Source organism: Phalacrocorax aristotelis, chromosome Z (genome assembly GCF_949628215.1).
Source record: "Phalacrocorax aristotelis chromosome Z, bGulAri2.1, whole genome shotgun sequence".
Taxonomy (NCBI): Eukaryota; Metazoa; Chordata; class Aves; order Suliformes; family Phalacrocoracidae; genus Phalacrocorax; species Phalacrocorax aristotelis.
The window spans coordinates 69202193-69216304 of NC_134311.1; the positions used below are offsets into that span (position 1 = coordinate 69202193).

The 14112-nt window shown below is 38.0% G+C and overlaps 1 protein-coding gene across 4 annotated transcripts in view; it reads left to right on the forward strand.

The window, feature by feature from the left end:
- Nucleotides 1-13551, forward strand: part of PRLR (prolactin receptor) — a 187872-nt gene extending 174321 nt beyond the window's left edge. For all 4 annotated transcript variants that reach the window (XM_075079162.1, XM_075079163.1, XM_075079165.1 and 1 more), the window contains 3 exons: nt 3859-3958; nt 4910-4979; nt 5619-13551. In XM_075079162.1, the coding sequence (XP_074935263.1) occupies nt 3859-3958; nt 4910-4979; nt 5619-6644 (1196 nt within the window). In that variant the 3' untranslated portion in view covers nt 6645-13551. The remainder of the gene's footprint in view (nt 1-3858; nt 3959-4909; nt 4980-5618) is intronic.
- The last annotated feature ends 561 nt before the right edge of the window (nt 13552-14112 follow it).

Consider the following 14112-nt stretch of genomic DNA (forward strand, 5'->3'; position numbering starts at 1 on the left):
AATTTGTCCCAGCTGCATAAGGCTGTCTACTTCTTTGTTAAACTGAGCGGGGAATAGAGTTTGGTTGATCATGTCCTTTTACCCAACAAATATGCAGCATTCTTTATTCTCCTATATTTAGCCATTGTTTCCAACTGTCAGTCTGCCAAACTGGGACTTTATTTACTTGCAGGCCGTTGGCTGCCCAGTAGCCTACCTATTCGATGGCTCCTTTAAAAACAGCATATGAGTCAGTGTAGATATGGCTAGTGCCATGTTGTGCAGCTAGTAGTACTGCCCTAAGTTCCCCTACCTGTGCGCTACCTTCACCTGTTTTGATGATTTTTTCTCCTGTTGCCACTTCCAGTACTACAGCTTTATATTTCCATTTACTGTTCTCCCTATGGGATGATGCATCCATGAACCATATTCCAGTAAGATCACTGTCTTCCTTCAGGGAAGGTGCTTCTTGAATCGGAGATGGTTTGTTTGGTGGCGACTGGAGTAAGAGGGTACCATCTATATCCTTTTGTAATTTAGATATTTTTATATTGCCCTCAGTAATTGGCATAATTTCATTAATGCCTTCTAGATAGGCATACCACTTATGAACCATGGGCTTCTGGGTAATACCAGCAGGCAATATCATTCCTTTATGGACTATGTCCAAAAGACAAAAAGGTTCCCATATAACCACATTCTGTTTTCTCCTTATTTGTTCTGTTTGTTTCACTGCTCCCACCAGGGAGAACAAACCCTTTTCAAGATCCAAGTATCTCTTTTCGGTATCACTGAAGTTGTGACAGCTAAATTCCAATGGTCTTTCTGGTTCTTCTGGGCCCCTTTGCCATAGGTTGCAATGAGAACCACAGTCACCGAACCCGCATTCACCATGGATAGGGTCAGTGGGGTGTTATAAGACCAAGTTGCTGGAATAATCTCAATTCTTTTATTAGCAGCTCTAATGCACTTGTATGCTGTTCAGTCCATTCCCATGATTCTCCCTTTCTGAGCAAATTCTATAAGGGACGCACAATAACAGCAAAAGCAGGAATGTGTTTGCACCAATAACCTAAAGCTCCCCAAACTTTTCTGTAGTTCCTTCACACTACATGGTCTCTGTCCATGTTCTATTTTTCCCAGGGTATCCTGAGGAACAGAAGCAGCTCCTTCAATCCACCAGACCCCCAGAAACTTAACCTCCTGTGCAGGTCCCTGACACTTAGATGGAGGAAAGTCTAATCCCAAAGTTATTGATTTTTCTCATACGCTTTCTGCAGTACACCTGACTTCCTCTGAGTTTTCTTCTCCTATCAGAATGTCACTGATATATTGATATATTGTGACACTTGGTGGGCTGGAAATCTCTGTTAAAACCTTTGCCAAGGCATTGCGAGCAATGGCGGGGGAGTGTTTATATCCCTGTGGCAGCCTGTTAAAAGTATACTGTATCCCCTTCCAAGTAAAAGCCAATTCAGTATTATGATGTTCCTGGAGTGGGATCATAAAGAACATGTCCTTAACATCTAAAATCACCATCCATGGATGTGATGCTTCCTGGATTTGTGTTACTAACTCTGCAATGTTTGGTACAGCTGCCACTACAGGTGCAGTATTGGCGTTCAATTGTCTATAATCGATGTGAGTCTCCACTGTCCATTCGGCTTTTTTACAGGCCATACAAGAGAATTACAGGGAGAGTGCGTGCAAGCAATGATATCTCTTTTTTCCAGGTCTGTTACCACCCCGTCAATACCCAACTGCACAGCTGCTGCGAAAGGGTATTGTGAACATTAATGATTTTAGAGGGGGGCAAGGGTATAGATGTTTGTAAAAGACTCAATTTCACTACACCTGATTTCATTTCTTGCGAAACTCCACACAGTTCCATCTGGGCGTTTCCACATCTGCCCACGGAGTATATCAAATCCTAGGACATTGGTATATGCAGCACCAACTAACGCCTCTACTCTGGTTAGCCTTTGTTCTCCTGGCAGCCAGAGTGAAACTTTCGTGGTAGCACATTCCTTTTCTACACCATTGATTACAGTGAATTTAACCCTGTGTCGGCAAGGTTTATGCCCAGGGTTTGCGCTGTTTCTTGTGTAATTACTGACATATGAGCGCCGGTATCAGTGCGAAAATTTACCAATATTTTTGGGGGTCCAGCAGGAATGGCAATGATAGGGTCGGAGTATTCAGTAGAGAGCCATTGAATCGCTAGTACCTGCCAAGCAGGGTGGCTCATGGCCCTCCCTGGGGGTGGAAGTTTTTTTGCTGAGATCCCACCTCATCTGTTTGTCTCAGTGAGGGAGGAGTACTTTCCTTATGAGCTGGGGTTTTTGCAGCTAGGCAGCTCTCTCCAGCTAGGTTATTCTTTTTACTCAATACTTGGACCAATGTATGGAGATCCTCAACAGGCATGCCATGCAAGAGTGGTTGGTGTATCCCAAAACTAGAGTCTTGTGCTACAGCTTGGTCCACTCCTTATTGGGCTCAAATCTCCCACAGAATTTAGGGTTTTGAGTGTGGACATGGCGGACCTGCCAGGTGCAATCTGGGGGCTTTACACTAGGCAAACTAACCCAATCCATTCAGCGTCCATACCTATACATGTCTTGTAAAAATTAATTCCAGGTAGGTATGGGGCACGTTGACCTCATCTATGACTGCAATCAGTATCTCTGCCATTATTTTGTATACAGTCTTGGGCATTTGCCACATACATCTTAAGACAATCAGGGAGGCCTCAAATAAGAGAAGTCAATCGTGACGGATCGATAGGGACTAGCATCGGAGATTTTCTTTACTCATGTCTTTCATATATTGCATGTATGCAGGCTGCTTTCTGTACTGCTGCAGCTAGATCAGAATAGCCTGTGGCTCTAATCTCCAGTGGTTCCCCTCCCTCCCGAGGGTCTATACTGCCTGCCCAGTATGCAGCTTGTGCAGTTAAGGAGTAATTATGGGTTCCTGGGGTGGTAGTTATAAATACTCCTGGTCCCCAAAAGCCTCCTGCTTCTTCCTCACTTAACATAATTTGGTCTCCTCCTTGGAGAGAAACTCGCCACACATACTCAACTTCTGATTCTCCTGGCCGCCTTGAGAATTTCTCCTGTATTTTCAGTAACTCCACGGGTGACCACGGAACTGTTTGCATGGTAGTGCAGATTTTGTCATCGTCATCCACAGCAGTCTCAGTTTTAATCAAAGGCCTTAAGGAAGTAGACTGAGGCTCAGGATCAGCAATCCCCTTGACATCATCATTATTATTGTTAAAGCAAACATCACCATTCCAAATTCCAGGGTCTGCTCTATGCATTAATCTACGAGTCTGCTTAACTGGAGCAGAAGGTGGAATTGTATTTATTAGCTGATTAACCCTTTCCAGTATTTGTTTAAGATGATGATTCTGACTCAGAAGTTGATTATTTTCATTCACAAGTTCATCAGCTCGGATTCCTATTTTTTTGCCTGTCTCCCTCTCAAAGGCCAATGATGATGTCAATCCTTCAATTTCTGATTTTAAAGCTGTATATTCCACATTTGAAATTTGTTGGGGGGCAGGGGATTCCTTTGCTTCTTTCTGAGTGCAAGACAAACAGTCTCCTAACACCGCACAAATTACACCTTTACTGTTTACATTTTTCCAAGGAAGTTTATTTCCTGCACAGTGCCATTAATAAAAGTGTATTTCTCATCATCTATTACAATGATTGTTATTGTTGAGATCCATCTATGCTAGTAAAGGCCTCTAGATTCAATGCCAAATTTGGCAGTTTAGACCAATTTTTAAAATAAAAGTAATTTGGAACTTTTTGTGCATGCTAACTACGCATATACTAGATGTGTATCCTTAAATAATTGTTTGTTTCCTAGACTTTAGAGTAAAAGATCTGGTTGTGTGGATCGTCGTTGGTGTCTTGTCATCTCTTATATGCTTAATCATGAGCTGGACAATGGTTTTAAAAGGGTACAGGTATGTCACCGATTTCACAATTGCATGGAGTTGAAAATCTCGGCAAACTTTTCAAAAATAGAATTCTAACATTTGATTCCATTTCCTGTGGGTTTTGTATTCTCTTACAAACTCTAAGTTACAGGTATTTGACTTTAAATTTGCAACTGATAAAGAGGTATTTCTTTCTTTAGGGAAACCAAGCTAAATTCTCACTTAGTAACGATATGTCTCTATTAAATCTGACCATCTTGGTGAGCCAGGTAAGTATTCAGAAATCATATTTTGCAGCATCCCTGCTTCTGTAGAAGACATGCCTTTTGTTTTTACCCTAATTTCCTAAAGGAAACAAGGTTATATTATGAGATTGTCTTTCTGCCCACCTGTCTGTCAATTCCCCAAGTAATATATTAGAATGCTGGCTAATTTCAATCAAATCTGAAAGAGAAGGATGTTGCAAAGATTATCACTTTTGTACAAGTCTTGCAAAAAATACTGGCTGAATAGAAGAGACAGAAACTGTTGATGGAAAGGCCATCAGAAGTCATTCATCATAAATCCTGTTTAGTAGTAGTCAGCTGACTGTCAAGTATGTACATACAGGCCTGCTAGTCCTCCTGAACTGTGCCCCACATAGCTGTTTCTTTGCCAGTGATGAAGTTACAGTGATATTAGAGAACTGGAGGTTAAAGGGACAAAGGACAATAAAAGGTCATCAGCAGTGTTGCTTATCCACTTGAATAACTTTTGTGCTGTTCTCTTTCTTATAAATACATCTAAGGGTAACTTATGAACCATTACTGCATTTGTAAACTATCTGGCCTGAGAGGTAGGCAGGAAACAGAGGTCCAACAGAGAGGCATCAGATATGGGAGAAGTGTATAAAAAGTCAGACACATTCTGAGGAAATGGGAGAACAAATAGAGAGACGGGGCCTATACTTAAACACCTGTATGTTTGTTGTTTTTTCAGAATGATAGCCTTTATCCTACCGCCAGTTCCAGGACCGAAGATAAAAGGCATAGATACACACCTGTTAGAGGTGAGTACCACTGATAACAACAAAAGAATTAACCATTACTTACTTTTCCTAATTACATAGTTACAAACACAGTTACCATAATGAAGTATAAAACAGCTTCAATTAATGTAAGCAATGTTAAAAATAAGTGACACTTTTCAGGCTGATTGTGTGGAGGGTATGTGTGAGACAGACCCTTGCCTTGCACTAGTACTAGGAGGGCTTTTGAAAACAGGGTTTGTGGTGACAGCTGTTCCCTGGGACACCATAAGAGCCAGTGCCTCTGTGATCTTCCTAGCAGTTCTTATGGAAGTTGCTCTCCACAGTCTCTTGCCATGCTGAGGAGACGGGACATGGCTGCTCTTTCATTCTCCTCCATTTCTACCTTGTTAAACCGATGAGACCCATACCTGCCAGAAGTTCCCTAATCCTCCCATTTTAGAAATATGAATTCTGGGATAATGTCTCCCCACTGAAAGAACTCAAGAATTTTCTTCTGTTCTTCCACTATTTTCTGCAGCAGTAGAAATCCAGTTTAGGTCTAGTGATATAACTATTAAAGTATTTGTTTATTAAATATGTAGATTGTTCACAATTTTCTAGTCAGAAAAACCCTAAAGGTTAAGACTGAAAAAATGTATCTATTTATGATGTCCTTAGACAGGAAAATCTGAAGAATTATTGAGTGCTCTTGGTTGCCACGGTTTCCCTCCAACATCAGACTGTGAGGAACTACTGATAGAATATCTGGAGGTAGAGGACAGTGAGGATCAGCAGCTTATGCCAAACCATGACAATGGTCATCCCAGTAAAAATGCAAAAATGATAACAAAGGAAACAGACAGTGACTCAGGCCGAGGGAGCTGCGATAGCCCTTCTCTGCTTCCTGAGAAGTGCAGGGAGTCCAGTGCCCTTCCATCAACAGTTCAAGCACAAGACGTAAGAGGTGTTCAAGAAAACAAAGAAGGACAAAGGAGCTGGGAAATTCAGCGTATAGCCTCAGAACAGAAAACACTCCTTTTTAACATCGAGAGTACAAAATCATCCACATGGCCTGCAGCTCAGTTACCTAATAATCAGCCTCCTATGTTTGCCTACCACAGTACTGTAGATGCAAATAAGATAACGATGACTACCACAAATGTGAACATTGCACCAGTTTTTATGGAAAATGAAGAAAAGCATCAGCCACAATATCCTATCACTGAAACTGTCCACAATGACATGGAAAAGAGAAGAGAGATGCAGAATTTGCATTGTAAAACTGACCAAGCCACAGTGCAGGTCAAACAAAATAGACCTAATGACAAGTCACCTTTTTTGAATCCTAAACTAATGGATTATGTAGAAGTTCACAAAGTCAGACAAGATGAGGAGCCAGCATTATTACTGAAACATAAAGAAAATAGTGGAAAGAACGAAAAATACACTGTTCCAGGAAGCAGCAAAGAATATACCAAGGTCTCAACAGTTGTGGACCATAATATTCTGGTATTAATGCCAGATTCACGCATCCAGCACACATTTGTGTCTCAAGAACCTGCAATGGAAATGTCTCAAAACCTTCAGCAAGGTCAAACTGAGAAAAATGTAAGCTACTGTCTGACAGTTCCAAGCGAGTGCAAAAGAGAGACGAGTGGATCAGAGTACATGGACCCATCTTCCTTTATGCCCTCCTTTAAATAACTAGTAGTTAGTACAGTACATACTTAGTAGTTATGTAGAGTAAAATAAAACCACACAGCAAGTAGTTCCTTTAAAAAGCCTAGCATCCTATGTGTGTTATACAGAGAATAAAATGAACTGTGGCTTGAGGTAATAATCATGGAAGGAAACCTTGGATCATTAACACATTTCTAACAAAGGGAAATGAGGAAATGGATATTATCTGCCATGAAAAATACATAGTAAACTAATTATTCAGCTCTGCAGATCTTCTATTAGTTGATTAAATCTGAGGGAATACCGCAGATTCAACAAAGATGTAAATTGTTACAGGTCAGTCAGAACATCCTAGTGATCTGAGCAGTTCCTGAATCAGATAAATCATTGTACAACAGTATTCTGATCTACAACGTATTTTCTTCTGAATGCATTGTGACACTAGATTAGATTTTCTTTATATTTTTTCTCAATCCTTAAGACAAAAGGAGCTCTTATATATGACAAATCATATACAAAAGAGAATCTGTTCAACAAATTACAGTAAAATATGAAAGTCTAAATATATATTTTCTCTTTTTCAATGTGACAGAAAACTTTGCATCCCAATCATATCCTAGTCCAGTCAAACCAAACATGCAAAAAATAGCAGGACAATGTTTGATACACTGCCTTACTGTATATAATATACAATTCTACTTTAGTACAAGCCCATATGTTTAACAATGTATTTTTAAAACCTATTTTTCTATTACCAAGAGAAAGCAAAATAAAATATTTTTTAATTTCCCAATGCTATTTAGCAACTTTGGAACTTTTCTGTTTCCTTCTGCTGACACAGCAGTAACAAGTAAAGCTACCATTTCTATACAAAGCATAAAATTAAACTTTATACCAATTAAGAATATGAAGTAATTTTTAAACTATATTTCTAATATATTACAGATATATTCTATTTGAATTGTAAATTGTTTCACATGTTTTTTATCACCTGTAATTATAAAATTTAAATAGAATCTAGGTTTTGACAGCAAAGCTTCTTTCCCACTGAATTTGCACTCTGATGCCAGTCATGAAAGGAATGGTGTTCTCCTGCATTCTTAGACGTTGCACTTTTCTTTGAGCCTGGAGGAAAGTTTGAAGTCAGATTTTTCATAATGAACTTAGCAACATTAATTTTGTGATCCAGCCTCCAAAGTCAAAGATGTGAAGCATAAAGGCTGAGTCAGAGCTCTGCTGAAATAGCAGCGGGAATGAGGAAAGGAGTCCATGTACTCTGGCTGGTCAGATGCCCACGAACAGTAGTGGGAACAGTGAGGATTCCTCATATCCCATTAAATCAAAGGCAGAATCGAAATGATACTGGAAAGGCTCTGAACTTACTGTGGTCCTTCCTTCTTGAAATGTAAGTTTAATTTACTCCAGGAGAGTACGACCAAGTGATGACTGATTAATACTGGACCAAGTGCTTAGCCAGTATCAGTAGCTTCAGGGGAAACTGGAAACATAAGATAAGGGAAATTGTACTGTATGAGTGAAGGAAAGTGTATTTACTATAGAATAGCTGTCTTCTGTGCTTGTACTTCCTGAACAGCTTTACATTTCTCCAGCTTTTCATGACTTTATGCACTGAGCCAGCCTTCCTGCAGTATCAGGTAAGCTGCTGCAGAGCCAGTCAAAAGAGACTTTCAGATTTTGAAGGTCCCAGAAGGCCACATCTAATTTGTCAAATCAGATTCTCACCTTCTACCTTCACGCCACAGAACTGCTCAAGTACAGATCAGTAGAGCTGTTCTAGCCCTTCCACTGGCAGGTCTTTAAAATGTGACTAATTATCTGTGTGTCTGTAAACATATGTGTTCGTGTACACTGTAACATTTACTTTAGGCATCAGATTTAGAGCCTCTGTTCTCTATACAGGCAATGTACTGCCCACTTCCAGAGGTTCATCAGAGCAGTCTGGAACTTAGATTCTTAACTCAGCCACTTATTTAACACTTGAAGACATGAAGTGGCTACTTCAGAGAGCAGCCAAACATAAAATTTTTGTTATAGTTAACAGGACAATTCTACTGTAGCATTTGTAGTATATCTTACAAATTTTCTAGAGCTGCTAAAAGTATTGCAGAGAAACTATCAACTTATCAGTCAAAACTGGAATGTTTTGCAGGGCAGTAAGTTGTGCGTGTGCATGTATGTAAGCTGATAATGCTTTCTTTCTGATAGTGCTTCATTTACGCTTCAGTTTTCTGACTGAATATGAGCTGACCCAGATCAGAAACATTCTTTACACAGATAGCCATATCTGAGCCAAACTGTTGTTCTCTACCCCTAATGCCATTCATAAAGACATGCTGCTACAGCCCTTCTGTGATGCATCTGGTGATGCATAGAGGCTATAGAATCTTATCAAGCCACAGCCTAAAGGTTTTCTTTATGTAATGGATTTCTTAGGGTGAAACACAGGTGACTACACAGGTGTTATACTCCAAAGGAAGCAGGGGATAAGGTGTCAGCAGCAGGTTGCTGTTGGCCTATTGGTTACTTTGGACCTGAGGCAAACAGACACAACTTTTAGCAGATTTTAAGTGTATGATTCATCCTGCCTAACTCTAAGTATCTATACGTATACCTCCAGTAATCCACACAGAAAGAACACTGAGTGGAAGAGTTTCTATACTTTGCCATAAATTGGTACTGAAGCTGCAAAGTAGCTGTGGCCTAAATTACATTGTGAGACATAGTTTCTCTCCCACCTTTGCTGATGAATGTCTCAATATGCCAAATCATCATGTCTTTCTGTGAAAAGGGAAGTTCAGCCAGAGTGGAAAAGGTGCATTTGCTCATTGCTCTGAAATAGCTAAGCTTTTTGAGGGATTTGCTAGCTAAATACAATTTGAACACAGTTTTCATAAACATGTTTCATTCTTTAAGCTGAACAAATTATTATTGATTATTTTTCCCTTGGATTTGCTTTTATTTTCCAAAAATCCTTGTTACTTCCAGGGTGGGAGCAACACCTGCTGAAATTGGCCTTTCACATCTGAAAGTACATTAAGAAGATAATAAATTAGTGTTCTGTAAAATCAGAATAACCTTCAGTTAAGTGTGTGGGCCTTTGGATATTCAGATATTTCATTCTTTCTGTTTGCAGCAGTATTTCTGCTTTCATCTCTTTAAGGAATAGCTTTTTATCAGGAAATTGAGACATTGCAGCAGTTGCACACAGTCGATTGTTGTAAAATTATGACACACCAGTGGGGAATAACAGGCTCTTGACACCTATATACAGAGGGATGAAGGATGTAACAGAATTTACCCCAGGAACAGGGATTAGCCCTCTAGCTCTTGTACCACTAATGAAATTTCTCACTTGGAATAATTATTTGAAAAGTTTGAACGATGCTTTCAAGTCAAATTATGCATGTGTCACTTGAAGTGTGAATTAATTTTTAGCAGCATAAAAGCCCTAAAATGAAGCTCTTCAGAAGAAATTATTTTTATAAAATTCATAAAATTTAATACATAGATTTTTGACTAATTACCTTTCTTTTGGAGTCAGACTAATTTTATTAACAGTTTTTCTTCAGTATTGACAAAAATTACTCATTATCGTAGATTTTCTAATTAGGTTTTTTCTTTAGCAAAGACATATTTGATGTACAATTTTAGCATTTCAGTATAATATTCCTGACTTTTAAAGATATACAGTTTACTGAAGTGGGACATGTGCTCCCAAAACTCACTGTCACATAAAATGCAGGCTTGAAGAATGGTCTTGATGATACTATGTAACTACAAAGATTATTTAATAAAAATGCAGTAAACTGACATTATATAATACTACTAAGAGGATATATGTGTTCATGGAACAAACTGTAAAACAAATATGTAATGATGATTTGTGTTAAAGCAGTGAATTCTGTGGTATATCTGTTTATGTGTCTGTGTTTAAATGGCTGGAAAATACAGAGTTGCTTTAAACGTCATTTAAGTATTTGAAGTGTAGTAACAGCTGGTGTTCAAAATGAATAAGCAGAATTTCTTTGTGATCTCTGAAGCACTGTTTGATGTATATTTACATCATACTCCACTGTATATGTGGAGTTCACATCATGTAGCCTGTAAATCTATTTCATATTTTCATTAACTGTAAACAATTTGAAGGTGTTGCACAAGGAAACCAAAGTCATCTAAGCCACTTGATGGATATTAGACATCTTCTACGAAGCCATAAAGACCAATGAAATGAAAATGTGACACGGCATCAGGCACCATATGCTCAAAGAATTGCTACCTCAGATTATTTTTTTGCTCTCTTTAAAAAGGCAGACAAAAGCATTTTACTTTGTGTCAAATTGTAAATCCTTCTATCAAGAGTAGAAAAATCTTACTAGTAATGTTCAAATTATGTTTGTCAACAGCTTGGCATGGAATCATCACTTGTGTTCTCTGGTAGTACTAGGATGGGATATTTGAGATGCGTAGCAAAATGACATGTTTTTAATATGAAAAAATAACAGAAAAATTTCCATCTTGTAGGTAAAACCATACTGATCAGTTGGCAGACAAGCAACGGTCCCTTTCCTGGGCTGAAAAGTTTTTTGCTGCTGCCTATGTGCTCAGCTCGCTAGGTTAGAATAAGCTGTGTTGTCAGAGATGCTCTCATTCTGGATCTCAGCAGTGGAACTAAGCATTTATCAATACTTGCTATTTAGAAAGACCTGAATAGATGAGTTCCTGAGAAGTAAATCTTCAAACTCTGTCCCTAAATGAGTAAAAATGGAGACTAGCCTGCATCTCAAATCCTCATAGTAAATTCAGAGTCCATTTCCTGTAGGCATGGAAAGATGGACTGAATTACATTAATTCGAACTTGTGGCCATGCCTTGAAAACCATTTTGAAACAAATAAGGGAATTTCTTCATCTTTCCTGTGTACGTCAAGCAGGAGATTAAAGATAAATGGAATACAGAAATACTTAATATATGGGGATAGAAAGAGGGCTTAATGATGGGAAGAAGGACATGGCTGCTGCATGTGGCAGAATGGAACAGGAGTACCATCACTATAGGATGGCACATAGGTACACATAGATATAGATAGATAATCAGAGAAATCAGAGGGGGTAAAAAAGAATTTTGACTACAGCTGAGAAGAGAGTGAGGGAGAACAGAAAATGGAAGCAAAGGAATCTAATGTAAGAATAGATAGGAAAAAATTAGAACTAGTAGAACTGAGATGAGTGATAAATGAGTTTGTGAGAAAAAAAGGAAGAGAAGAAAACACTTTTATATCAAAAGTGGATTACGCATAGCTACCTGAGATAGTTCACAAAAGTAGTAAAGCCTTACTAAATGATAAACAGTTGGCAAAATGATTAAATCGGCTGTGGATCAGTTATTATATGCAAGCAGAAAAAGTCCTGTATGAGAAGTGGTCATTCACTCTCTGTCAGTGAAAGGATTTTGTTCCATGTGTCTGACATTGGTGCCAGCAAACAGAATACCTGAAGAGGCAGAGCCTTCATCTGATCTGTTGTTGCATTTCCTACATTCCTAAGTAAAATATCAAGAGAAATAAAGTGTACCACACTGTTTTTAAAAGCAACCTTCAATTTTTCAGACAGATCTACAGATGAGGTATATTTATCTATTTACATTGTCTCACACACACAACTATCATTCTTAAGCGTTCTTCTATTTTTCATTTATTAAAGATAATGTAACGACCTAGAAGCTCCAAGAGAAAAAGGACTTTGTGGATACTAGGAAATGGTCTCTTGGCATTTCTGGGCATTATTTAGTTTGTACCTGTGACAATGTATCTGTTATCATTTTCCTTAATCAGAAAGTCCCTGTCTTGGTGATAAATTTGGAAAATTACCAAGTCAGGCTTAAAATACACCTCTCCCAATTAAGCTAAGTTTTTAAGAAAAACCATTGTATCTATTGAAATGAATTTAAAAAAAAAAAACCTGGATTAGTTGTGTGGCCTCTTGCAGCACTGATATGCTAAAAGCCGGGATTATACTCGAGACATTGGTGCGTAGAGAAGTTAGATGTAAGGAAGTCTTTTTTTTCACATCTTCCGCTTTTATTTTTGGAAAGTTTTAATGTCCTGTTCTACTTGTGATGCTGCTTGTCTTGGACCTTGTCTTTATTTGACTTTTTGGGTTTGTTTTTTTACAATGCTGCTTCTGGGTCTGTTTTTGTAAGCTGCTGAGTACCTTCACCTCATTTTGACATCAGTAAAAAAAGGGGGATTTCACTTCTTTTCCTACAAAGACTGCAATGGTCAGTTTTACAGACTGTAGCACTGAGTAGAATTTTTACAGGATGCTGGAAATCTTTGTAGAAGTCACTTATAGAAAATATCCCTGCAGTAGGACAGAAACTCATAGATGTCTATGAAAAGGCAGGTTTTTCTACATATGGAATACATGCAGAAATGTAATGATGTCAAATAATATTTTTTAATATTCATAATGCTGTAACTACACTTAAGTCTCATCCCTGTGTCCTTCATTCCAAAAGGAAGAGTAAACTAGTGCTCACATATACTCAGGAAAAGCTCCTGGGCTGCTTCAGTGTTGTTTATTTTTCATCTTGGAAAGCAATTTTTTAAATCCGACTACAAATTCCATTCATCATCCAGAATAACATAACTATCAGTTCTATGTATGCATTATATTGCTCAGAGATACTCAGCACTATCTGGGCTTCTGAAAACTTTATATTGTGCTTCGTATTTTTTTTAGTCATTGTGTAAAACATAGCAATACTGAGGGTGCTGCTCTGAAAAAGTATTGGCCAGGAAAAACATGTCAGCAGTTGTTAAATAATTGTATTTGTTCAAATTTCTGCCATGCTGTTAACTGCAGGTGGAAGTCTCTGGAACTTCCTTGCCTTTAACTGCACCAGCAGGTCTTTTAAAGAAACTTATTTTTAAATTAAATTGTATGTTTTGAATAATATGCACAATAAACAATATACTTGCCAGCAGAGATGATCCAATATTTAAAGCAAACTTATTTCCATTTGTATAAACCATTTCATTGTTAGCCTTGCAATACAAGTTAGGCATTTTTTTCCATTAATTTCAGAATTTGTATGCAATCTGGAACATCCAAGTTATCGTAGTCTCATTACTGTACCAACAGAATGACTTAAAGCACAATTATTCTATGAACCAGATCCAAATGTTTTGTAAATTTCCAAAATCTAAGAAATTATAGAAAGTAGATTTCATATACAGTATGTACATTGGTTGCAGAATACTGGTATAAAAATAGTTGCTCAGGAATTCTTCATTGTTTCTAAGTGTATTTGAAGGAAAATGCTTTAAAATGTATTTTTAAAGTTCTTAATATCTAAAATACTGGCTTTAATAAAATCTGTTAGCGATTGCACTCATAAGATCAATATTGATACTAAAGTTTAGCTTTCTGATGGACTCTTCCATCTTTTGTCATTGTAAAATATCTTTGCAA